The sequence below is a fragment of the Castor canadensis genome, chromosome 15 (assembly GCF_047511655.1).
Source record: "Castor canadensis chromosome 15, mCasCan1.hap1v2, whole genome shotgun sequence".
Classification (NCBI taxonomy): Eukaryota; Metazoa; Chordata; class Mammalia; order Rodentia; family Castoridae; genus Castor; species Castor canadensis.
Window position 1 is genome coordinate 11,839,104 of NC_133400.1, and position 26,994 is coordinate 11,866,097.

At 38.5% G+C, this 26,994-nt stretch overlaps 1 protein-coding gene across 5 annotated transcripts in view; it reads left to right on the forward strand.

Annotated features, from left to right (window-relative positions):
* The window catches only part of Cfdp1 (craniofacial development protein 1), a 106,555-nt gene that overhangs the window by 51,823 nt on the left and 27,738 nt on the right, over positions 1–26,994 (forward strand). For 2 of the 5 annotated variants that reach the window (XM_074055644.1, XM_074055645.1), the window contains exon 7: positions 16,637–16,761. The exons of the other annotated variants lie outside the window; for them this stretch is intronic. In XM_074055644.1, coding sequence (XP_073911745.1) covers positions 16,637–16,761 — 125 coding nt within the window. The remainder of the gene's footprint in view (positions 1–16,636; positions 16,762–26,994) is intronic. 5 annotated transcript variants of the gene reach the window in all.

A 26,994-nucleotide genomic window follows, 5' to 3' on the forward strand; every position in this document is an offset into this window, starting at 1 on the left:
TTGGTTTGTTGTATGTTTCTGTAGATAAACAAAATAAACATTGTTTTCCAAAAGACCCGATTGGCTTTATCAAACTTGACTGCAGTGCCAGAATAAAGAGCATTATATCAAACACTCCCTTGTGCCTGTTTCCTTATAGTGATTCTTTGAATATTCTCAGATCACTTGCCACTGGCTTGTAGAAGGCAAGTAGATGGATTTCAGAACCAGCAATTTGTTCATAAACTACAAGCCTGTCCATTGCCACAAGGTCTGCCACTACCATAGTAACAAAATCTCAGCTGGAACTCTTGCTGCAGCCATTGGGGTCCATTGAGAGGCCTCTTGCCCTGGCCTCTGCTTCCACATAGTATCATTGTTCAAAAAAGAATTATCACTTGTTCTCTAGAAAACAACTCAGTGGGGCAGAAGGTTTGTAGTAAAAAGTAGGAGGAACCACAGCAAAGTCCAGTTTCATAGTAAAGTAACTCTTTTCCTTCTGACAAAACAGTACTAACTTAGATTTGCTTATAACTGAACGAATGAAGGGCAGACAGTTTTTCTGGAAGGTACCTCAGCTTACAACTTGTGTTGTAGGTTAAGATTGGTTTCATTATTGTGCTTCCTGTTTCTTTGAGCTATAATGAACATATTTTCCAAACCAAAAGTCAGCCTACCTGCTCTACAAGTATTATTATCATCATTATTACTGTTCATCCTCCTCTTCCTCCTCTGATTAAACATTGAATGTAGGGCTTTGTGCATGATAGGCAAGTACTCTACCACTGAGCTGTAACCCCAGGCGTTTACTTATTTTTATTTTAAGATGTTATCATTAGGTTACTTCCTTGGCGTTAAACTTGTGATCCTCCTGCCTCAGCTTCCCACGTATCTGGAATTATAGGTGTATACCACCATGCCCACCTGGGCTAAAATTATCTTTTTTATTTGTGCGCTTATTTATCAGAAGGGTTTTACAGTAGTATAAAAATATCAGCCAGGTGTGATGGTACACTTCTGTAATCCCAGCACTCGGGATGCTGAGGCAAGAGGGTCATGAATTATGGTCACCCTATGCTACAGTGAGGTCCAGCTAATCTAAGCTATAGAGCAAGACCCTATCTTAAACAAACTAAAAAAAAAGTGACAAATATAGCTATATATTTACAAATAAACAATTGGGACTGTTCAGAAAAATGTAGAATATATGATTTCCTTGTCTGGAAGACAGAAAGTTAACTCCAAAAGAGAAGTATTCTGTATTTTAATTCTACTCTACTTGTCTTTCAGCCCAGTGTTGACATCAGCACTACTAATGCTGCACTGTAGACTGTAGAAGAAACCTTGGTCTGTACAGAGATTTGCTTTTTAGCCTGAAAGATGATTTTGCCTTGCCTTGAAGCCTGTAGGGGAGGCAGGTGGTAACAGGAGGTAACAGTACTGATCCAGAACTGTCCCATTTGCCTAGCCTGACCTGATTTGCGTAGATCGTAGTGTAGGAGCTAGCAAGTGCTTGATGACAACAAAACTACCTCAGGGAACAACTGACTTTACTGAATTCTTGGATTTTTCTGAGTTTCTTCTTCTTGTACAAATGACTTCATGTAAATGTGGGAAATTACAGTCAAGAGAGGTTCTTTTGCTTGTTTTTCTTAGGCCATGCTTCCAGCCTTTACCATAGCTGCACACTTCGGAATAGGAGAAGGAAGAGAGCAAAGAAACAACAAAAGTTCCAAAAACAAATACAAGGAAACCAGGGGAACCAAAGAGGAAACAGACATTGAGCAATTCCAAAAGAAACCAGACAAGTAGAGAATGTATTCAGAGTTATTTTCTGCAGTTTATTTATGGAGGGTACAGGTGCCTTGGTAGTTCATTGTATATTGTGAAAAACACATTTATTTTCCATTTTCTGAGCTTTTTGAAAGGTTATCCATTCCTAAGTTTTTGTAATATCTACCCTAACACTTAGTTACAACCAGCAATTTGTTTGTTTGTTTGTTTGTTTATTTATTGCAGCACTGGGGTTTGAAGTCAGGGCCTCATGCTTGATAGGCAGGCACTCTTACCACTTGAGCCACTCTGTCAGCCCTACAAACAGCAATTTAAAAAAAAACTACTCCAGGAATGCACATGCTGGGTGTAGAATCTAGATGATATCAGTTTGTTTTTAAAGTGGCTGAAGTAGATGCAGCAAGTGAGCGGTCCTGTTGCTCCTGTTGGCAGACTTGATTGCTGTCAGTAATGGGTAGGAAATGGTATCTCCCTGTCCTGGAGTTTTAGTTTGTATTTCTCCAGTACTAACTGGATTATCTAGTAAGAAGACAGTAATTAAAACAATATTATAGGGCTTGTGGAGTAACTCAAGTGATAAAGTGCCTGCTTCACAAGTGTGAGGTCCTGAGTTCAAATTCCATTGCTGCACACACACAAAAAAAATCACAGTGCAGTAATTGGAATGTGCATGTAGTGTTTTTATAAACACCAGAAATGAAAGCACCAGCTAGTCTGGACAGTCAGGGATGGTTCCACAAATGGCTTCCAGACATTTTGGAATTTTAGAAGTCATTTCTGACCATACTTCTTTTGAAGTTGGTTTTTTTCTATTATTTTATAGATTTTAAAATTGTTTCCCTTTATTTTTCCTCACTTCTTTCATTCCTTTTTCTAATTTAATGTAATTTATCTATCTGTTTATTTATCTTTTGTGGTACTGGGGTTTGAACTCAGGGCCTCAAGCTTTCTAGGCATACATTCTACCACTTGAGCTACTCTACAAGCCCCAAAGCATTTTTTTCTTTCTTTCTTTTTTTTTTTGCGATACTGGGGCTTGAACTCAGGGCCTTCACCTTGAGCCACTCTGCCAGCCCTTTGTTGTGATAGGTATTTTTGAGATAGGTTCTTGTGAACTATTTGCCCAGGCTGGCTTCAAACCTCAATCCTTTTGATCTCTGCCTCCTGAGTTCCTAGGATTACAGGTGTGACCACCGGTGCCTAGCTCAAAGCATTATTTTTAATGATCATGAATATGTCTTCAAATTTACTTAGGACCTTCTCCCCCCGAGCGGGGAGAGGGAATAGGAGAATCTGATGGGAGGTAAGCACTAGTGATTAGTACTAGTAGAGGTGTACTTATGACTGCTTATAGGTTGTTAGAGATTCAGGAATAACCAGTTGGATAATTTGGCAAATCCAAGGCATGAGTTTTTGTGAATTTGTTATTTTGTCCTTTTTTTTTTTCTTCCCTTTTTAATTGTCTCTTTAAGAGTCTTTGGGGGAAAATTCAAGGCAACTAAAATTCAACACTAATCCAACTTCACAGCATATTTGTCTCCACAGAGCTTTGCCGTTTTGGAGCCATTGGTGTAAATTATTCTGTTAATAAGAATCTGTCCTTTTTTACTTCCTGGAGAAAAGACGCTTAGGTGCACATTACCCTAAATCATCATTTCTGGAACTTTTTGTTCTCAAAACCTCTTTGCATTCTTCAGAATTATTAAGTGGCTTGTAACTGTTGTTTATAGTATAAGAAATTTAAATTGAAAATATTTACCAATCCATTTTAGAATAACAATAATAAATCCATTACGTGTTGATATCATAAAACTGTATTTTTAAAAATTAGTGAGAGCTAGGTATGGTGGCCCACACATGTAATTCCAGTACTTGGAAGGTAAAGTTGGAGGATTGCAAGTTCAAAGCTAGCCTGGGCTACATAGTAAGTTCAAAGCCAATCTGAATTACCTAGTGAGATCGTATTTCAAACAAACAAACAAAAATTAGTGAGAAAAGAAACATTGTGATTTTGTAAGTCTCTTTAATGTCTGGCTTAATATAGCACAGCTAGTCTCTCATCTCAGGTCTGCATCACCTTGCAGTATGACAGGTTGTTTTGGTTGAGTCATGTGAAGAAATGTAGCTATGTAGTTGAGAAAGGAAAGAGTATTTTAATGGCTGTTTCAATAATTCTGGATATTCTGTGATATCACACCAAAATGTGAACACTGAAAGTTTCTTAAAGTTTAGTTGTAATGTGGAATCTAAACCATATAAATAAACTTTCTGTAGTGTTAGATTAAAATCCTTTGGTTTCAGACTTGGACTGTGAATGAACCAATATGCATGATTTGTAAAACCATGTATTAGTCATTTGGAAAATAATTGTTTGCTGGATTATGCAGATCTTTTAATGTTGACTAATTTCATTAGATAGTGTCAACAAGTCACATTAATATTACTGCCAGTCTCATCAGAAAAGTACTGGGAAGCTGGCCAGCTCTCAGTGGTGTGTGCAGGGTTTCCAAAATTCTGAAACTCAAAAGTTTATCATTGGCAGCGAATACTGTGAGTTGTTCTCTTTGAAATGACAGAGTTACTTCAATTCATTTTTGAGAAATGAGAAAATGTCTGTTGAGTACCCAAGCGTGAATAGCAATAGTTCATGTGCCATTCTTTCTTTTTTTTTTTTTTTTTTTTTTTTTGTCTTTTTTTGGTGCTGGGATCGAACCCAGGGTCTCACGCATGCTAGGCAAGCGCTGTACCACCGAGCTACATCCCAGCCCCCATTCTTTCTTTAAAGTACAAATGGCACTCTGTTGTCCAGGCAGATAATTTAGCTTGCACCTCACTTATACAGGTACTTCCCATTTTCATAAAAATATTTAAAAGATACTTAGTTAAGAACCAAGATATAATTAATTGCCTTTTTTATACAGAATTACTTATTTCCTTGCAAATATATAAAATACTTGTTTTACTTTATTCTCACCTTCAGTCTTTTTATAAAAATAAAGTTTTTATTTTAGAATAATTTTAATTCTAAAATAGGCTTTAATCAGAAAATCTTCTAAAATGATCTGGAGAATCCCTATATACTTTCACTCAGCTTCCCTTAATGTTAGCATCTAACATGACCTTGGTACATTTGTCAAAATTAACATTTACTAGTGATTAACATTAGGACAGTACAATTATTCAGACTTCATATTTATTCTAATTTCTGCAGTTTTCCCACAAGTGACACCAGTGTATGTAGGCAACAACTTTTACAGCAGAGCTTTTTCCTTTTCCCCACCACATGTAAGAAAATATATAAGTTGTAGGTGTAGAGAAGAGCTGCAGAGAAAGGAGAGAGTGCCCTGTACCTTTCACCCACCATCTGGATAACTACAGTGCATTTGTCAGAACCAAGAGACTAAGGATGCCACATGTCTTAATACCATCATGAGGACACCTTCTGGAGATAGGTTTTTGGTTTTTTGGAACCTCCAAGCCACATGCCTCATGCTCATGTGACTTCACACTTGGAGTCAGGCAGCCACTAGGGTTCATATCCTTCCACTGCCATGTCCTCCTGGGTGACCTCCATGACTTCCTCCACAAATGAGCAAACACAGTGCCTACCTCATGAGAGAATGTGCTAGGGAAAACTACTTCATTCTTAGGTGAAACTGGCTGTGAAGAATAATTTTGTCAAAGTATTTTGCTGGGGATACAAAGAATGAAAAAGGACCCTGTCCTCAAAGGACTGGGTCCTAAAGAGGACAGGAAACATCCCTACAGCTAAGTTTAAAACAGGCTCTAAACTATTGGTCTGCAGCACTCATTTCCAGCCCACTTACAGAATGATTGGCTTTTGCACATCCCTGTCTGCTCTTTCTTCACACATTCCACAGTTCTCCGCAGGCCTCTGAATGTTGCTCTTCACAGAGGAGTGAATCTTAAAAGCAAAATGTTCAGTATTTCTTTGTGGATTGATCTCTCCTTTCACCAACTCTTTTAGACATTTTACCTCTGTTCAGATAGTGCTGGCCCTCTGTCTTTCAACAAGTTATCTAAAGAACATAATCCATAGCTACTTAATGTGCATCACCTCTGATCCTAGGAAATAGTTTCATCCCCATTTTACACATAAAAAAACAGGTTTAGACATGTTTATCACCTGCCCAACCTAGTCAGAGGCAGAGAACCCAAGTTGACGGGGTTTGTCTGACTCCAAAGCCTAAGCTCCTTTCATGGTATCATGATGTTTTTCCAAGAAGATGGCAGCCAGGAAGCAAAGGCATAATAAACAAGGATGGCCGATAGGTTCTTTGATGCTTCGTAACCTTGATCGTGGCTATCGTGTTGGAAGAGGAGACCAGTGACATGGTGACATATTGCTAGTACCGGCATTCCCACGTTAGTTTTTCCTCTGAACGTTTGCTGTGTCCATTTTCTCAATGAAGGACTTATATTCTGTAGATTTTAAATACTCTTCGAGACAAATTGCATGAAGGTTGTGAGTCATATTTAAAATTAACCCCAATGAAAACCACTTAGTTCATCAAAGTAAGCAAGCTTATTTTTCTGGTTCACTTTTATATATAGTTAAAAAAATATGAAATTGATACAAGAGAAGCACACCTGTTTCATTGGAGACCTGGCATAGTTAAGATTTGTTAGAATTTTTTAATAATCTCTGAAAATTCTTCGTTTAAATAGCAATAATTACAGCAGAAGGTAGGACATTCTACTTGAATTATACATAGTCAGACTTTCTGTTCTGTTCTTTACTGAACAGATTCAATAAAGTGATTCTTTAAAAAAAGCTTTTTATAAAAATTGAAAATTGGACTGGGACATGGCTCAAATGGTAGAGCACCTGCCCAGCAAGTGAGAGACCCTGAGTTCAAACCCCAGTACAGCCAAAAAAAAAAAAAAGAAGAAAAAACGTCCTTAAGAAATTTTTTTATCATTATTTGATGTATCATCATTAACATCATGGTCCCATTTATTTATTTTTCTTTTTTAACCCAGCTCCAGTAATAAAACATTAGTGCCTAATCTTATTTCATCTATACTTCCACTCAATTTCCCTATATTATTTTAAAGCAAATCTTGGGTACATAATTTTACCCATAAATATTTCAATGTGAGTTTCTTTTTAAATATAACCATCTCCTGTTTCACTTGGAAAAATGTAACAATGTTTTCATAATGGTACCAGTTATCCAGCTACTGTTAAATATATCTAATTTTTGTCATGTGTTTGGTTGTTTTGCAGTTGGTTGGTAAGGTCCATTCATGGCAGTTGATTGCTATATTTTGTAGCGCCTTTTAATTTTTAAGTTCCCATTCCATCTCTTTTTACTTAGATTTTATTTTTTAAGAAATTAGAAATTTGTCATATGGAGTTTCTCACATCTGAACTTTACTAGTTACATCCTCACAGTAAGGTTTAATATGGTCCTCTGCCCTTCGGTTGAATCTAAAGATTTGATTAGATTCTAGTTACATGCATTTGCTTTTTATTATCAAGACTGTATCTTGATATTAAAGATACAGAATGAAACAAATAATGCTTGTTTACTTGTGTGTGTGTGTGATGTTTGTTAGTAGCTACTGATGATCCTAGATCCATTCGTGCTTACAAAATGATAGCAGTTTAATTCTGTCATTTCTTCTTCAATTATTAGTTCCAATAGTTCTGAAAATACAAATCTCTCTTTTTCTGTTTAGTTCTCAATTCATATGGGGAAGATAAATTCCACTTATTTACCCATTTCAAAATGAGCTGCTTCATCAACATCTTTCAGTAGTAACCGTTAGCATTTTTAATGTGAGCCCATGAATTTAAACTAAATTTGATATTATTTCAGTTCATTGCAGTCATTGTCCTTATTGTTTTATATTCAGCCAATGCATACTTCTTCAGATAAGTTCCTTTTGACAGTGATCCTAATAATCTTTGATAGTTTCCATGTTATCTGGTATGACAAAATATTCAAGTCTCATTTTGTTCATTTCCTACCCTGGACTTGGTGTTAATCATCTAACAGAGGAGCCCTGGTTCCTTTTTTTAAGAAATGTTTCAAGACACTAGGGATAAGGGATGCTAGTTGTTACTGAGTTGGTCATTGTTTCCAGGCTGTTCAGTCCACACAGAAAAAAAAAGTATATATATATATATATATATATATATATATATATATCACATTTTGCTTTATTTTTTTTCCTTTCTTTAAAAGCAGTACTGTTCCTTCCAAATCATGTTTAGGACTCTCGGGTTATATTAAATTTGAAGCTTCTCTCTTCCTAAGCCCAGAATAGGAATGATAAAATAGCACATAAGGGAGAAATGACACAAACAGTGTACACACATGTGAATAAATGAATAATAAAAAAAAGCACATAAATACTTATTTACTTTATTTCATAATACACATCTCAGAATGATAATACTAACACCATCATCTACTGTGATTGGTATAAGCAGTTTAGGTTGGAGTGTTTTGCTTTATTTTGTTTTTGCAGTTCTTTTTTGTCTTTAGGGTATATTACACTAAAAATATAGGGTCAAATTACTGAGTTCTAAAGTCACTTAGGGGCTGGTGGAGTGGCTCAAACTGTCAGAGTGCCTGCATAGCAAGCCTGAGGCCCTGAGTTCAAACCTTAGTATGGCAAAAAAATTAAAATGAGTATAGAATTTAAAAAGAAAAAAGTCACTCAGAATAAGTTTTTGTTGTTGCTTTGGTAATACCACCAATTGGATACCTATTAGATTCATTTGTTTTATTTTTTTATTTGTAGTGACCGCTTTTGTTTCTGTTTAAATTTTTGTATTTATCTCTCCTTGGATTGACACTAGTATACCACATTCAGCTTTTTCTACTTCATTGTCACTTAATAATCAATTCTGAAAGTCACTTGATAGTAGTACTTAATTTTTGCATTCATTTTTTTTTTATAGGCAAGGTATTCCATTGTGAGTTACTAGAGTTTATTCAGTTAATTTTCTTTGATAAACACCCTGGTAATTTCTCATCTTTTGTTATTACTAAGAGTCCTTTAGTGAATAGTCTTATATTGTTTTTGTGTTTTTTTGGCAAGAATTTCAATGTGACTTAAGACTATCTTCTATTTATATCATGGCCAATTAAATGTCTGCAATAGTTTAAGATAAAATTTACTGAAAGAGCTTGTAATATATAATTATTCATTAGGGAAATGCAAATCAAGCCACAATGAGGTACCACTTCACACCCACTAGGATGGCTATAATAAAAAGAAGAAAAAAAAATTGAGCCTGGATGTGGTGACTTATGCCTGTAATACCGGTACTTCGGAGGTTGAGGCAGTAGGGTTGTGAGTTCAAGGCCAGAGTGGGCTACAGGCCAAGACAGTCTGAAACACATACACTAAAATTTTTTAAAGACGAAAACAGCAAGTATTGGCCATGGTGTGGAGATCCCGAAACCCTTACACATTATTAATGAGATGTGAAATGGTACAGCCACTTTGGGAAAGAGTTTGGCAGTTCCTCAAAAAGTCAAAAAAGCCAGGCACCAGTGGTCATGCCTGTAATCCTAGTTACCAGGAGGCAGAGATCATGAGGTTCGCAGTTCAAAGCCAGCCCGGGCAAATAGTTCACAAGACCCTATCTTGAAAAACCCTTCACAAAAAAGGGCTGGTAGAGTGGCTCAGGGTGTAGGCCCTGAGTTCAAACCCCAGTACCAAAAAAAAAAAAAGTTAAACATTGAGTTACCATATGGCCCAACAATTACACTCATAGGTAAATAACCATGAAAAATGAAAGCAAATATACACACAAAATTTTGGGATGAAAATATGCTGAAACATGGAAACAACCCAGTGGCCATAATAGATAAACAGAATGTTGTATATCAACAGTGGAACATTATTCAGCTATTAAAAGAAATTAAGTACACTCAACAAACTAGGAATAAGAGGAAAGTTCCTCAATCTGATAAAGAGCATATGAGGCATCAAGATTGGAGAAGAGATGGTTAAACTGTCCCCTACAGATGACATGAAGAGGAGTGTGTGTGTGTGTATGTGTGTGTGTGTGTGTGTGTGTGTGTGTGTGTAGTGCTGGGGCCCAAACCCAAAGCCTTATAGGTAAGCATGCTACCATTGAACTTGACCAGCCCAATATGATCTTTTCTTCTTTTTTCATTTTTTTCCAACATGATCTTATATATAGAAAATCCTTAGCAATCCACTAGGAAACTAGTAAAACCAATGAAGAGATTTAGCAAGGTGGCAGGATACAAGATCCATATATAAAAATCAATTTGTATTTCTATAAAGTTGTAGTAAGCAATCCAGAAATGAAGTTAGGAAGATAATTCTGTTTACAAAAGTCTCAAAAGAATAAAACACTTAGGAAAAACATTTTAAAAAGATGTAAAGGATTCATATGCTGAAATCTATGAAATACTATTGAAAGAAAGAAGAACTAAATAAATAGACATCCATATTCATGAATTAGAAGACTTAATATTTTTCATATGGCAATACTCCCAAAATTGACCTACAAATTCTGTCCAATTGCCATCAGAATTCTAGCTGGTTTCCTTATAACCTGATTATAAAAATCCTAGAAATTTTACTCAATTTCTCCTTATGCTAACATTTTTCATAAGTATTAATTTCCCATTAATATCCTGTAGTGTTCCAGGATCTGAATCAGAATTCTACCTTGTAGTAGGCTGTCAGGTCTCCTTAGACTCCTCCATTCTTGACTTTCATGACTTTTGAAGAATACTGGTCAGATATTTTGTAGAATGTTTCTATTGGGATTTGCCTCATTAGATTGGGGTTATGGAAGACTGAGAAAGATGACATGTCTTTCTTACCTCATGTATCAACGTATTTCTAATAATGTTAACTGATTATTTGGTGAAAGTGGAGTTTGCCAGGTTTGTCCACTGTGAAGTTACTATTTTTTCTTTTTAGGTAAACCTTTATTGCTTTCTTTTGTGTTTTTTGAAGGTCACTTTGGGTCAGTTTTCCATTGGTATTACTAAAGAAATATTAACTGTTGTTAGTATATTTGAACTTCCAAAATGCATCATGGCACTAGCTACTTGCTGTCAAATGGTAGGATGGATGAGACCATCTGTCTTTTCCCAGGGAAAGCTAAGTCATTTTTCAGGGTCATGTGAGGAAGTGCTGTTGAGTGACAAGATTTCTAAGTCTTTATTAGGCAGCAGAATACTGCCTTAGAGGAAAAGAATGAGGCAATAGGGCAGGGTTATTTCCAGAGTTTGGGTGGCATACCAATCTCTTGCAAAGGAGTGGTGACTTTATTTTTTTTAGTGGAAGTTTTTAGAGCTGTGTTGGAAAATTAAAGTACACCCAGTGTAGATTATCTAAAACCTTGATTTATTGTTGCTTCCTTCATCCTATTGGCCCATCTGTTACTATGTGCAATGGATTTACCCCCTGAGAATTTTAGCAAATTCATATTCCTGGTTCTTGGGCTACTTCCATTTTCACCTATGACATTAATGTCAAAATCCAGGACATACCATATCCTTTCCTCCCTCCCTCCTGCCCTTCTTTCCTTCCTTCCTTCCTTCCTTCCTTCCTTCTTTCCTTCTTGCTTTTTGTGGGACTAGGGTTTGAACTCAGGACTTCATGCTTACAAAGCAGACACTCTACCACTTGAACCACACCTCCAGTCTGTTTTTCTCTGGTTATTTTGGAGATGGGGGTCTTGCAAACTCTTTGCTCAAGCTGGCCTCTAACCTCGATCCTTCCAATCTTAGTCTCCCAAGTAGCTAGAATTACAGGCACGAGCCACTGGCTCCCAGCTTCACCACCTTTCTGTTATTATTATTTACTAGTAAGCATTGAATGTGCAGCAGAATTTAGCAAGATGAAGTCCTGATGGGAATACCAAACATTGACATTTGAGCCTTTGCTCCATGATGCTCATATTGCCATCCAATTCCATTTTTTTTCTCTTAATGAACATTCAGGTTTCTTTCTTGAATAGAAAGCCAGGAGCCTCAGACCTCATCTGAAAAAGATCTTGATTATTCTCTCCTGCATCCTCACTTTAGTCACTGATGATGTGAACAGGTCTTGTAGCAGCTAGTCACCAGTGTAGGAACAAGTAACATATGCCTTGGAAGGATGAACATTTTTCAAGATTTCAAAGTTTACTCAGTTTTAGGGGATGTTCTTTCTAAATGGTGTTGCTTCTGGGCTCTTCCTAAGGATCTTACTATTCTCTTGAAGATTTAGTTTGATTAGGCTTTTCTTTTTTTTCTTTTTTATTAGTACACCTCTGTAAATAGCCAAACATGAACTATAATATGGTTGTTTGGTCACAAATTGTGCCAGTATTTTATAGAAATTTCTCTGTTGGGCAAACTTCTCATTTTTTTTCCCCTAAAGCTGTTAGTGGTTTGATTCCTGGTGTTTCTTTGTTTGCTTCTTTTGTGAAACACCCATAACATAAAATGAACATTTTTTAAGTGTACAGTTCAGTGGCATTGAGTACATTGACAGTATTATGCAGCCATCATTCTGATTTTTTTTTTCATATCTGTGTATAACAAGGAAAAATATGCATAGCTCCCCAAAGCCTTGTATGTGCTGACAGGGCAAGCTTTTCATTGGCTTCAGAATGGGTTCATTACTGCTGAAGTTTAGTTTCATTCAGCAGCCAAGGAATTGATCTTTTGAGTTTCAAGTAACTGGTTTATTTCAGCCTATAGTGTAATTACTGTAATTACACTAACGAAAAACTGTAAAATTGTTCATGCTGCTTTAATTTGAGAATAAGGGGAACTCCCCTCCTAAATTATTAAACAAACACCTTTTCAGAATTCCACATAAAGTGTTGCATGCCCATCTGTTGCCCAGTCTACTCAGCTTTCAAATCATCCACTGAATCATTCCCTTGAAATCATCCTTGCCTGAGGTGAGCTTGTGTGGATTAACTGCTTTAACCATGCTCTGGCAGGAAAGACTAGGGTTAGTCAGTGTTAGGATATTGACCATTTTTAGTTCACCAGCGTTGAAAGTTTTGCTTAGTTTTCTAACCAAGACAGGTCCAAAACTTACTGCTTAGTTTCTGTTGGAAGCTTTTAAAGGAATTGAGCAAATGATCATGAATTCCCTCCCAGGCCTCCCTGTGCATTTAGGGGTGGAGGAACCTTGTTCCCTATGGTGACCATCAGAATTGTCCAAGCTGTTTTGTCATGCATACATATTTGCTCTAAAATTCATTTTCATCTTGAAATAGTTCCATTAGTGTTTGTACCTTGTCTGCATCAGGTGGATGGATTTTTTGCTGGGAAAAAAATGGAGTCAACATATTTAGTGTGAAGGAACCATAGTCAGGCCATTTCTAGACCCACTCCCTCAAGGGGTGCTTAAAGGCAGAATCTTCAACAGAGTAACTGCTGTTAGGCAAGGGAGAACATTTTGTCCTCTAACCAGCTAAAATATGAAAGTATTCTTGCTAAGTGATATTTTAAAATGTTTAGTATCATGTGATACAGTCAGGTTAGCCTAGAGACTTTTTCCATTTTTCCAAGAACCAACCAAGTCTCTATCTTCTGCAAGAATAAGCAGAATTTGGTTCTTATGGGGGTGTGTTCACACTGGTCTTCACCTTAAATCTAGTTTATTTTCAAGGAGGGCTTTGTCAGTGAGGCTGCTGTTCTCACTCCAACAGACCTGCAGACTTGCCCCATTTGGTTAGAGGAAGTACCATTTGACATAAGGCTTAGCTTGTCAACCTTGGCACCATTGACATTTAGGTGGTATCTCCTTGTCCTGTATGTTATAGGATGTTTAGTAACATTCCCTAGCTCTACGCACTAGATGCCTACAATACCTCTGCTCTTCCCCAAACAAGCACGACCAAAAGTTTCCTAGCCAGTGCTAAATATGTCCTGAGGGCACAATTGCCCAAGGGTGAGAATTACTGCCCTCCCCTTTGTCCCAAAGGCTGGATGAAGGTTCCTAAATCCAGCCACTTACCCTCAAAATATTTTCCTTTTTTTCTTTTCTTTTCTTTCTTTTTTTTTTTTTTTTTTTTGGCAGTACTGGGACTTGAACTCAGAGCCTTAACCTTGAGCCACTCCACCAACCCTATTTTTGTGAAGGATTTTTTGAGATAGGGTGTCGTGAACTATTTGCCCAGGCTGGCTTGTAGGCGTGATTGTAGGATTGTAGGCGTGAGCCACTGGTACCTAGCCTAATAATTTTCTTCTTTTCCCAAGAGTCTAGAGAAAAGATGCAAATTCTACTCTGGTATGCAAATAGAGTGCAGGTATGTGATATACAGGAGCCAGGCAAAACTATAATTCTGCTCTTGGCTTTGGCTATCACCAGGGATAGGAAGTAATGAGCCAGCAGTGACTTCCTTTCTACTTGCCCAACCTCCCCCCCCCCTTCAATTAAGCAAACTTTCACAGTCTTTATGTTAATGAGTCAGCTGGTAAGAAAAGCAGATTTCTTTTGCCAAAGCTACTATGAATCTAAAACACAGCAGAGTTTTATACACATGAATTCCTATTTCTACTGACTTTTCTTCCTGGGCAAATAAAGAAGGATTCCCATAAAAATAGAAGTGCCGACAATAGTGAATGACACTGTTGTGACAAAAGTGAATAGCAGGTTTTCGAAACAATACATTTTAGATTTTTTTCCATCAGTACTAATTAGAAAATACCCTTGTTCTCTACATCTTCTGGAAAAAATAAACCCTGGTGTTAACAGAGGGCTTTAAAACTTGTAGCACAGCAGATGCCTTGAGTAGGTCCTGGCAGTGGATTTTTGGCAACATGCTGACACTGGAGCCATCCATGGCATGGCCTGTGGTAGTCAGACACATGAAGTGCATCTTTGAAGCATTTAACATGGAATGTGTACACTATACAAATGTGAGAATTAATAATGCTACTGAAGTTTTAGAGACCACAGGGACCCACTGCTTTTTCAGTGAAGTGAATCTTGAAGAGGTTCAGACCAGAGCACAGTTAAAAGATGTAGGTCTTTTGATTCCTCCAGCCACTTATTTCCCACAGAATCACACCGACTCCTTTAGCTGCATCAGAAAAGCAATAAGCTGAACAGGGAAAGATAGCCTTAGAAATGGGGTGGGTAATGAAAAAGCAAGAAGTGGAAGGGAATTCAGCAACTTGGCTTTTACCGAAATGCTGCGTCTGGAGCTGTCAGCACTGCTGACCTCCCTCCCATATCCTGCTGGAACCTATTTGCAGAAAGGCCAAAGAAGCCTTCCCAAGGTGTAATTCCCAGAGCAATGCCAAGTATACCCTCTGAGTACAATCTCCCTCCTGAGAGGTTTACCTTGGACTTGTGCGTAAAGCTCTCTGCTCATCCAGCTAATTACTAATTTGGAGAGAAACTCCTAGTTTCCTCTTGACAGCACGATGACTGCCCAGTCTTGTATAGTTTTCCTCCTCAAGGTAGATGCCAGGTGAATATTATAAAAGAAAGCCTGTCTAAATCTTACAGCAAAATAAGTTGTGTTTCCATAGGATTAATAGCTTTGAATCCTACTTTGGACCAGGAGCAATAGGTCCAGGTCAAGAACAGCAGAGGTGAAGGAGCATTATAGCTGTTGGTATGTGGAGCAGGTGGATAGTCAGGCAATTACTGCTGAAACTTGTCTAATCTACAGCTATTAACATTTACATAAAATTCATTTAAAAACTGGTGCCTTGTCATTAAAACCCAATGAAGTACACATAGCATCATTAGAGCATAATTAACTGTTGAACAAAAAAACATTAGAAAGCTCTGGGAGTACTGTTCTGCATTTATCCATTATGCCTTTGGGCCAAATGTAACACTAACCCGAGAAAAGAATAGTCATCATGAAAATATTTTCTTTCCTTCCAAGTCAGGAAACAACTCACAATGGAGTCTACTTCTCTACTCTGCATTTTGAGATGTGCAGGAAACAACCAGCCATGGCCCACTGAGGTTTTCCTGCTGATAAATGAACCCTGAGGCCACAGTGACCTGTCTTGCTAATGAGTTAATGAAGAATATGGTCCTTGCATTGACCCTATCCTTAAAAGCTTTCTATAGAGCTGAAACAACTTTGCTCTGCTTTATGAGTTAACCCTTTCTTACTCAGCAAACGAGAAGCAGGAGGCAAGGGGAGAACATGGGTGGCAGAGAAGTGGAGAGTCTACCAAGGTGCTTCTGTGTCTTAAGTTTTTTGTTTGAACTTCAACTTGATTTGCAGGAAGAAATTTCATTCAATTTTTTCTCATGACATTGTCAGTGAGTGAAGGCTGAGGAGGTTTTAGAGATAGAGCAGATTGAGAACCCTACCTAGTATTTCCAGGTTCTTGTTGTCTTCAGAGAAAAAATTCAGAAACAAAATAAGAAGTTGGAAGGAAGTTTGTTTCAGGGTGAAAGTACACACTGTAGTGGGAGTGTGGACTTCTCAGGAGAGAAGATGCATTGCCAAGGATTCTGGATAGCATCTTACAGGCAAACTTTAATGGAGGGGAGAATTATTCATTAGTTCAGGCTGGAGAAAGAAGCAGGGAATTCCAATAATGGGTCAGGATTTTCCAGGAATAGGGTTTACTCACTATTTTTGTTTTTATGTATTCTGTTTTGGTTTGATTTGGTGGGGGTTTTTTTGGAGTGGGTGTGTAGATGACTGAGATTTGAACTCAGGGCTTCATGCTCACTGCACTCCACCACTTAAGCTACACATCCAGACCTTTTTGCTCCAGTTATTTTGGGAGGTAGGATCTCACTTATTGCCCAGGCCAGCCTAGATAATGATCCTCCTATATTATGCTTCCTGCAGTTACTGGGATGACAGGCACACAACATCACACCCGCTTTTTTTTTTTCCATTCAGATGGGATCTGCAAACTTTTTTACCCAGGCTGGCCTGGGAACCTCAGTCCTCCTGATGTCATTCTGCCACATAGCTAGGATTACAGGCATGAGCCACTGGTACCCAGCCTTATATGGAGTTTTCAGGTATGTCATGGGATCAGGTGCATAATGGGAGTAGCCAATTTTGCAAGGCTATTGATAGGGAGGTGCCATTATAGTGAAGCAAAGGACAGTTAATGGATCATCTCAGTCAGCCATGGTGGTCTCAGCAGGTTTTGGGAGGATTGTTGGTTGGTCTTGTTTTTATTTATTTGAGCAGTCACAGGATGTCCTCTGTAATATAGCTCTATAAGCAACACGAAGTTTGCTTGTTGTTTTTCCTTTGCCAGTCAAACCTACCTCATTATTGCAGACCCTTAATAAAACTACGTAACCCCTTTCTTTTTCTGGTGTGCTGGGTATCAAACCCAGGACCTTGAGCATGCTAGGCCAGTGCTCTATCACTGAGCTACAACCCCAACCCAGACATTTATTACTTATGTTCCTTTCACCCCAAGGCAGTGACATTTTATTGAAGGATTTTCCCACTCATTACTCTGTAAAAACTGCTTTGATTAGAGCAACGTAAGTGGTTTGCATTTTTTTAAATATATTTTTTTTAATTTTTTGTTCGTTTATTCACATGGTTTGCATTTTTTTGTAAACATTTCTATGTAGGGGTGAAAAAGAAATCTTTACTTCTGTATGTACACATTGTTAACCAAGCTTCTTATTAAAGGAGACAGATCTTGTCTATAGCTTACTGGAGAAAGAACTGTCTCCTTTAAATTAGGTTATATTTGAGTAACCAGAAATTATTTCTTCTCCCAAATTATTTTTTCTCTTAGTGATTGATTATTGGAGATGTTCTATAATTTGAAGGGGGTCTCAGATCAATATTTCTATTACAGGGTCATTTCCTAGCCTTGCAGTTTTGAAGTGTGATCTTATTAGTCACTTAGATTCTAACAAATTGATTTATGCATTCATAAGACTGGTGTTAACATTTGTCTTATAATTACTATTTTGTAACTAGAAGAGTTTTTCCTATTGGGTCATCCCAGATTCACTACCTCAAAAACCATAAAAAGTAGCAGGAAGCTTTGTTGGTAACTAAATGAAGAAAATGGATTGGTCATCTTAAGACATCTTCTCAGTATACCATTTGGAGGTTTTTTTTTTTTTTTTCTTTTAAGGACGTTTTGTTATTCGCTATAAGGCATGTATATCTTAAGGTATTTGGCATTAAATGGTTGATACCTAGAACATTTTCTACCTGGAAGTCAGTGCTAGGTGGCTCAAGGTAGCAAACTGAACACATGCCACAACACTTTCCCAGAACCCTAAATATATGAGAAAAGTACAGACTCTTAACAATGCTGGAAGTAAAAAAAAAAAGCATCCTGAGCCAGGTGCAGGTGGCTCACACCTGTAATCCTAACTACTTGGAAGGCTGAGATTAGGAGGATCTCAGTTCAAGGCCAGCCCTGGCAAATAGTTTATGAGACCCACATCTCCAAAATAACAAAATGAACTGGAGCTGTTGCTCAAGCAGTAGATTGCTTGCTTTGCAAGTGGGAAGCCCTGTGTTCAAACCCCAGTTCCATCAAAAAAAAAAAAAAAAAAAAGCATCCTGAGTGGTCTAGAAGCTTAAGAAATTTTCAACAGAGGCAGGTGGAATCAGATTAAAGGTTGAAATTAGAACCCAAAAGCCCTGTGCTTGCTGCCTTTCCCCTGTATGCAGTAGACAGTGGCTTTGGTAAACAGAGGTAGCATTTGTACACAGGCAATATAAACATCTGTGACAAACATACAGCTAAGAACCCTCAAACATTCTGTGGAATCTGATGTCAGAAAAGAGAAGCACCAATCTCAAGAAATTGAAGATTTAGCATTTGGAGGATCCAAGTAAATAAAAGATAAAGATTTTAAGGAAAATGTATTTACATCCTGAAAGGCTAGAAAGAGAATATTGCACTCATGAAATAAGAACAGACTGTTAGGGGAAAGAATGAATTTTATTTCCTAGATCTCTGAAGTAAAACACATTGTTTAGGTACAACCTCATTAAAGGGGCTGAATGGAATGGACACAGCTAAAGGGAGTTGGTGAGTAGGAGGAAAGAGCTGAAGAATTTCCTTAGATTATAAAATGATAAAAAGAGAAAGGGTCACAAAAAAAGTTCTAGTGTCTTTCCAATGTGAATTTTATAGGAGGAAAAGATAAGGAAAATGAAGTGGGGAGCAAGTACCCAACAAGATAATGGAAAAAAAATTCCCAGAACATATGGGAAGCAAGAATCCTTAGAATGAAAGACTCCAGAGGGCCCACTATGAACTTAGTAATTTAGGAAGACTCACATTTTACACATACAGTGGAAATTTCAGAGCTCTAAGGATAAGAAAAACTGCTAAAGTCCAGCCTATAAAGGAGCAAGAATCACATTGGCATCAGAGTCACAGCAAAGCTGAATATAAGAAGACCACAAAGCAATATATTCCTATTTCTAAGAGAAAGTATTGCAGAACCTAAGAGTTCCTATCCAGTGGAGCTCTTTCAGTTACTAAGGGCAAAAGAAGGCATTTTTCAGGTATGCAAGAACTAAGTTTCTCACTTATGATCCTGTGTTACAGAAATATCAGAGGAATGTTGTCTAGAAAAACGAAAGTGGGAACAAAAAAAGCATTGATGAGCCCCCATCCCCACCCCTCAGAAAAATCCAGGAAGTATGTTAGGTCAGTAACCATCTGGAACTTGAGCAGCCATGTGCTCCTGATGGAGGAGGCATCTCGAGGCCCAGCAAAAGCAGCCACCTGGAGATCCTCAGTCACAGTGTGCTACAGCATCTCTTGCAGCTGTCACTAGAAGCCCAGTTCTTCAGACTGGGTGCTCATTCCCATCTGCCCTGAACATGCCCTGAATCCACCCCTTCCTATTTTTCACCAGATTGGTAGAAATCAAAGTTGATAACACCACTTTGATGAGGATCTAGCCCATATTTATATTTACATAAGATTGTCATTTAAGCTATTTTGCCCTGTAAGGACAAAGAGGAATGGACAAGACATCTGACAGTTTTGTAGTTCATGTTCTAGTAGCTCAAACATTTTAATTTGTTTTGTTTTGTTTTTTGGCAGTATTGGGGTTTGAACAGGGCCTTGCGCTTGCTGGGTAGGCACTTTACCACTCGAACCACTCTTGGATATTTTCAGTATAAGGTCTTGCGAACTTTTCTTAGTCTGGCTGCAAACCTCGATCCTCCTAATCTCTACTTCCTGAGTAGCTGGGATTACAGGCATGAGCCACCAGTGCCTGGCCATTTAATTGCTAATCAATAGACCCAAGGGCACTTGAAGCCCAACCAGGGGACAGGCTACCACATTTATGGGCTAATAAAGCCAACCCAAAACTGAGGACTGACTCAGAATAGTCATAGAATTAGGCGAGTCCATGGACTATAGCCCATTGGGAGACTAATTTTAGGGGTACCTGAGTTATTTCTCAGCCTCCACGTGTGTGCTCTTGGTCCATCAGTTGGCCTGCTAAATCGGCATTCTCATCTCCAGACTTTAGAGTTTGCTACAACTGAGATTGTACTCCATGTTCCGCCCTTTGTTTCTTTTTAAGGCTTGTTTTGACAGTTTAACACGAATAGTGTAAGAAAGAGGACAAAAGACTTGCTGTGCCTTGAGTGACCCTTCCTCCCTTCCTTCCTTCTTTACCCTGAGAGAAACATCTCCAGCCTCGCACTGCCTCCAGCTTTGGCTCCTGCTTCAGCTGGCATTATTGACTTAGCCAGCCAACAGTCTATTTTGGGGCTTATACCCCATGGAAATGCAGGTGTTCTTTAGAGCTTTTAGGGTTGGCTGGATTGTCTGGACAGGTGGGGTTGCTGCCACAGCTTTATCCTCAATATCATCCTTTTTGTTGGTCATTTGCAATGGTTCTGTTGTTTTGAACGGTTTTCTTGGGATTACAGTAGACCCTCGGTATTTGCAGGTATATAGTTCCAAGACTATCGTTGAGGAAAAAATCACAAATGCTCAGGATGCATAGAGTTCAGTACTGGACTGTGAATGTTTTCCCACAACACTGCCCAACTTCCACTAAGACTCACTTCCTTTTAACAGATCTCAGATTTTCACTTTATCACTCACATTAAGCATGTTAATTTGTACACTTTTGCAAGTCATATTTTCACAAAATTAAGAGCAGGGAAACACTCAGAAGATCATACAACGATTTAAGTACGATCAACAATGATATGGCGCTGACTGAGAGCTTCTCCTCCTCAATTGAGCTGCATAATGCACATGTAGAAATTGAAATTTTCGCTTTTGAAATTTCTTTTGATTTTCTAATTTTTTTTACATCACTTGGCCAAAACCACATGTAATAAATCCTTGAATAAGCCAGGTTTACTGTAATTACAGGAGGCAAGGAAAATCAAACCTTTGCACTGCTGCAGTGTATCAGATGCTACATGGAGGCGGCAGGTCCTAGGCATGTGAGAGAGGGTGGACTGGGTGATGCTGGGCCTTCCCAGATGACCATTAGGTAACACATTCTGTTCTCCACAGGCTCTCAGAGCATTAATGAGTAGTAAAGCTCTCAGCCTTTGCTGTGCGTCTCAGCCACTGAAGGAGAACATGTGATTTGTGATTTATCGAGTGGCGGCAGTACACACAGCAGATGAACTAGACAAGATTGGCATATTTGGGGTGCCATGACCATAGACAGCGGCACCTGCCCACAGCAGATGAATTAGGAGTACAGCCCAGAAACCTTGATATCTTCATGCCTTGCTTTCATCACCATGACTTCCTTCCCTATTTTTAATCAGTTTGTAGAGAGAATGAGAAAAATAGTGAACAGCATTAATAACCAAAGTATGATATAAAAGATTTTAAAGACTTCCTTTCTTGTCTTTTTTATTTCCTTCCCTGTACTTAAAAAACAAAAACAGAAAAGCCTATCCACTTTCTGATTTGATAACAGTCTGAGCATGAGTGGTGTTCAGGACTTCCCTTCCTAATTCTCATTGGACAGAGGCATGTCCCCTCATAACCACCACCTATTATTTACTTGGGCCATCTTTAAATTTTAGCTTGTGTTTAGGCAGTGAAATGAGTATATTGACTCTGAATTTGCTAAGATACAGAATTTACTTCTCAAAGCAAATAGTTTAAGAGTGGCTCAAGTGGTAGCATACTTGCCTAGCAAGTATGAGGTCCTGAGTTCAAACCCCAGTTCCACAAAAAAAAAAAAAAAAAAAAAAAGAAAAGAAAAAGGAAAAAGAAATGCTGGCCATTTTTTTTCTTTAAATCTGTAACATTACTACTTACTTAATTTTATATTTGCTCAGTAACCGTACAGATAACCCTTCCTTCTGCTCAAGAAGAGATGTTAAGAAAATAAGCAAGCCACAAATAGAAGGGAAATATTTTCAATATATATTTGCAATATGTTATATACAAATATATACCTAAAGAACTTGACTCTAATAAAAAGACAAGGAACTAGAGGTGTGGCTCAGGCAATATAGTGCCCACTTTGTTAGCAACAAAGCCCTTAGTTCAAACCCCAGTCCCATCAAAAATATAAAATAAAAAACAATAAGGCAACCTGATTTTGTTTTTGAAAATTTTTTAACCTGATTTTTTAATTGGCAAAAAAAAAATTTTTACATAGTTTTCACAAAAAAAAAAAAGATACACAAAGAAGCACATGGGAAGTGTTCATCATTAAAAGACATCAAGGAAATGAAAATAAAAACCACAGTATATTTCAGTTTAAACCCTCCACAAAGGCTAAAATGAAACAGACTGTTAACACCAAATATTGGTGAGGGTATGGAAGAACCAGAACGCTAATACATTAGTGCTGGAATGCAGGTGATAGAAGTTTGTAACTTTGGAGAACCGTTAGGCATTTTCTTCATAAAGTTAAACATATACTTACTCTATAGCCCAGCACTTCTACTTCTGGGTTTTCATTCATCCAAAAGCAATGAAAACATGTACCTACAAAAAAAAAAAAAAAAAGCTTTATGCAAGCTTGTTTTATTTGTGAAAATATAAAACTGTAAGCATCCCCGGTGTTCAGAATAGGAGAATGGATAAACAGTATGGCCATGTAACAAACCACAGACACACATAATATGAAAAAGTCTCAAAAACATTGTTCTAATGAAAGAAACCAGACACAAGAGAATGGATACCACACCATTCTATCTGTCTATGATGATAGGAGTCAAAATAGTCACTGCTAGGGGTGGAAACTGGAAAGGGAACTTTGCAAGATGGAAGTTTCTGTACTTGAGTATGACTGTGAGTACCACAGAGGCATGCATTTACTAAAGCTGATGGATGATGAACAGTACCTTTAATCTGTGTTTTGCTCTGTATCAGTTTCAGTGCCCAAAAAAAAAAAAAGGCAGGAGAGGATTGGGGAGCCTGAAAAAGACTGGAGTGATTGTTCATCCTTCTCCCCACTGTCAGTGCATCAATCCTGGGAGTGGTACAAACTGCGTTTGGCCCCCATTGGAACAGAGCAGGCATGAAGGTGGCGGTCCTGCTCCTTTGATTGTTCCTTCTACGCTCTTGACACTCAGTGTGTGATGCCTCCACCCAGTAGGTGGAGCAGTGCCAGTGGCAGAGGAGACCCATCCTGAATGGTTATGGAATAAGTCCCATTGCCCAGTGAAATAGCCCTGTGAAGAAGACCCACTCTGTGTTTTATTTAGTAACTGGAATTTGCTTCATTTTATAAGGACTGTCTGCCTGAGAGGCAGCCTTCAGAATAATTGTGCTACTTGGACTCAGTGTACTTGGGACTAGACAGTGAGACTTGATTATCAGTAAAATGAGGGTCATTCTCATCTTATGAGAGGTTATATTCTTCGTGTTCTAGTTAACAGAATGCAGAATCTACTGAGAAAAAATATGATTCTATAACTTGAGTATTAGGTGCTGGTAGAATGCTCTAGCTTTTCGTTCCTTTTCATCATTTCAGCAGTATACTACTGGGGGATAGCTCATTTCATCAGCTTTCCCATCAGAAAAAAGAGGAGTAAATTGAGTGACTTTCACCTAAAGAGAGTTCAAAACCAGACGTAGACAGACTATCCCATTTTAGCCCCACTCCTCTCCTAAGTCTATACATTGGTTGTCTTTGAAACTAGGCTCATGCCGACTAGGACAGATTAAACCCAATTTGAGTCCACAGCTTTGCCTGAATTCTCATAGCCCATTCTTGTTATCTCCAAACAGATAACTAAGTGGCAGTGTGCCTCAACCAGAGACATCAGGAACTTGTTTCAAAACCATGACCCATAAACTTTACTGTGCCCCTAGTGAAATGTAGCTCCTGGCGCCCTGCTCCCAGAATTTGATTGAGGGTCTCAGGGAAAAGGCCCTAGAGGTTTGCATTCTTAAAAACCAAAGCTGGTAATTTTTATTTTTTTATTATTATTTTATTATTCATATGTGCATATGAATAATATGCCCCACCCCCTCCCTTACCACCCACTCTGCCCCCTCCCTCTCCCCCCAACCCCCTCAATACCCAGCAGAAACTATTTTGCCCTTATCTCTAATTTTGTTGAAGAGAGAGTATAAGCAATAATAGGAAGGAACAAGGGTTTTTGCTGGTTGAGATAAGGATAGCTATACAGGGCATTGACTCACATTGATTTCCTGTGCGTGGGTGTTACCTTCTAGGTTAATTCTTTCTGATCTCACCTTTTCTCTAGTTCCTGGTCCCCTTTTCCTATTGGCCTCAGTTGCTTTTTTTTTTTTTTTTTCCTGTTTGGTTTTGCTTTATTTTATGCCCTAAAATATACAGGCAAAGGGACAGTAACCATAGTCACTCCAGGGAAAGGCCCTGCTGGATTAGCCTTTGAAGAAAGGAATCCAGAAGCAGCTGGCTGCAGAGATGCAACTTCACAAGGGCTGCATTGCCTGCCCAGAGGCTGCTAGGAACCTTGGCAAAGGGCTCCATGCTGGCCTCCTTCAGATGTTACCACAGCTCCTCCAAGCTCTACCTTGTTGCCCCAAGCTCTCTGGCAGTCCTGTCCCCCGGATACCCCCATTTGGAGGCTCTGTCTAAAGGACATGGCCTTCCCATTCTTTTTTTTTTTCTTTTATTATTCATATGTGCATACAAGGCTTGGTTCATTTCTCCCCCCTGCCCCCACCCCCTCCCTTACCACCCACTCCGCCCCCTCCCTCTCCCCCCCTCAATACCCAGCAGAAACTATTTTGCCCTTATTTCTAATTTTGTTGAAGAGAGAGTATAAGCAATAATACGAAGGAACAAGGGTTTCTGCTGGTTGAGATAAGGATAGCTATACAGGGCATTGACTCACATTGATTTCCTGTGCGTGGGTGTTACCTTCTAGGTTAATTCTTTTTGATCTAACCTTTTCTCTAGTACCTGTTCCCCTTTTCCTATTGGCCTCAGTTGCTTTAAGGTATCTGCTTTAGTTTCTCTGCATTAAGGGCAACAAATGCTAGCTAGTTTTTTAGGTGTCTTACCTATCCTCACCCCTCCCTTGTGTGCTCTCGCTTTTATCATGTGCTCATAGTCCAATCCCCTTGTTGTGTTTGCCCTTGATCTAATGTCCACATATGAGGGAGAACATACGATTTTTGGTCTTTTGGGCCAGGCTAACCTCACTCGGAATGATGTTCTCCAATTCCATCCATTTACCAGCGAATGATAACATTTCGTTCTTCTTCATGGCTGCATAAAATTCCATTGTGTATAGATACCACATTTTCTTAATCCATTCGTCAGTGGTGGGGCATCTTGGCTGTTTCCATAACTTGGCTATTGTGAATAGTGCCGCAATAAACATGGGTGTGCAGGTGCCTCTGGGGTAACCTGTGTCATAGTCTTTTGGGTATATCCCCAGGAGTGGTATTGCTGGATCAAATGGTAGATCAATGTTTCAAAGCTGGTAATTTTTAGATAGCACTAAGGAACACTAGAAAATATTCTAGCAAGTATTTGAAAGAGAAGCAGGAAAGAGGACTTCTTTCTTTATACTTTTAAAATGAGCTGTGAGGAGCCAGAGATCTCCAGGAACAGGAACGTTGTGTACTCTGGATTCCTGGCTTCAGCCTGGCTACAGGCAAAATGTAAGACGTTTTGAATGAGTAAATGAACTAATTAGAACAAATGGTGTGTGCACAGAGTACTTTGAAATATAGCTCCATTCAGGTAATTAGATGTTGTGAAAGGGAAAAGATTTCTTATTAAGAATAAATAGTAAAATCATATTAAAGGACAACAGCGTCAGAGGTAAAATCACATGTCCAAAATTAGGAAAGCCAAGAGACTAAGGGGGCAGACTGAAGTCTCTTCGGGAAAATCCCCTTCTCATCTTTCTCTGGCAAAAGGAATATTAAAAGTAACCCAAACTGGTTATCACTTATTGTTTAAAAAATCAAAGTCATGCAAGTGGATAGTTTAAAAAGTCAAATGTGCCATGTGGTCAAAATGAACCATATGGTCACCTGACCCAGTTCTGTCTCCTATTTTAACGTAGTGTGCTTAGTATAGTGCTGTTTCTTGCTTTACAAACTTTAAACATTATCTACAAGCCTCCCCTAGTTTTTAAAAAGCATCAGCTTGGCTTCTTGGAGGTGTAACTCATTGGTAGAGTGTGTGCTTAAGATATATGAGGCTCTGGATTAAATCCTCAGCACCGAAAATAAATAAATAACAAAATAATAAAAAAAAAAAAGCAGCTCGAAGTCTTGTTTTAGTAGAGGAAGGTTTAACCTTTTCATACCAACTCCTGTCACCTTTAGCATCCCAGTTCTCTCTCTGTTCTTCCAATTTCATTACATTATAACCATCTCTGTGTTAGCATTGTTCACTACTGAGCAGGGGTGTATGTGTACATATGCACATTTGTTTGGTTGGTTGGTTAGTTGTCTATGTCTCCATCTCAGATGTTTTTTCCAGGCTCTGTCAAAAGCTATAAAATTCCCATGAAAACTGTTTCTACTATATTCTACTATATTTTGTGTTCTGTTTTGTATTCCACTACATTCTATTATCTTTTTTTCTAGTGCTGTCTACCACTGAGCCACACCCCCAGCCCCTGTATTTTGTAATTTGTCAGTCCCATCCTTTCCTTTATATCCTTCTAGATCCTTCCATCTTCCTCCTCAAGTCTTTGTTCCTGTTCTCTTGGCTTTCTGTGCAGCTGTTGTTCTTTGTTTTGTTTTGTATTTGGCGGTACTGGGGTTTGAACTCAGGGCTTCATGGTTGCTAGGCAGGCACTCTGCCACTTGAGCCATCCACCAGCCCAGCACCAGCTATTGT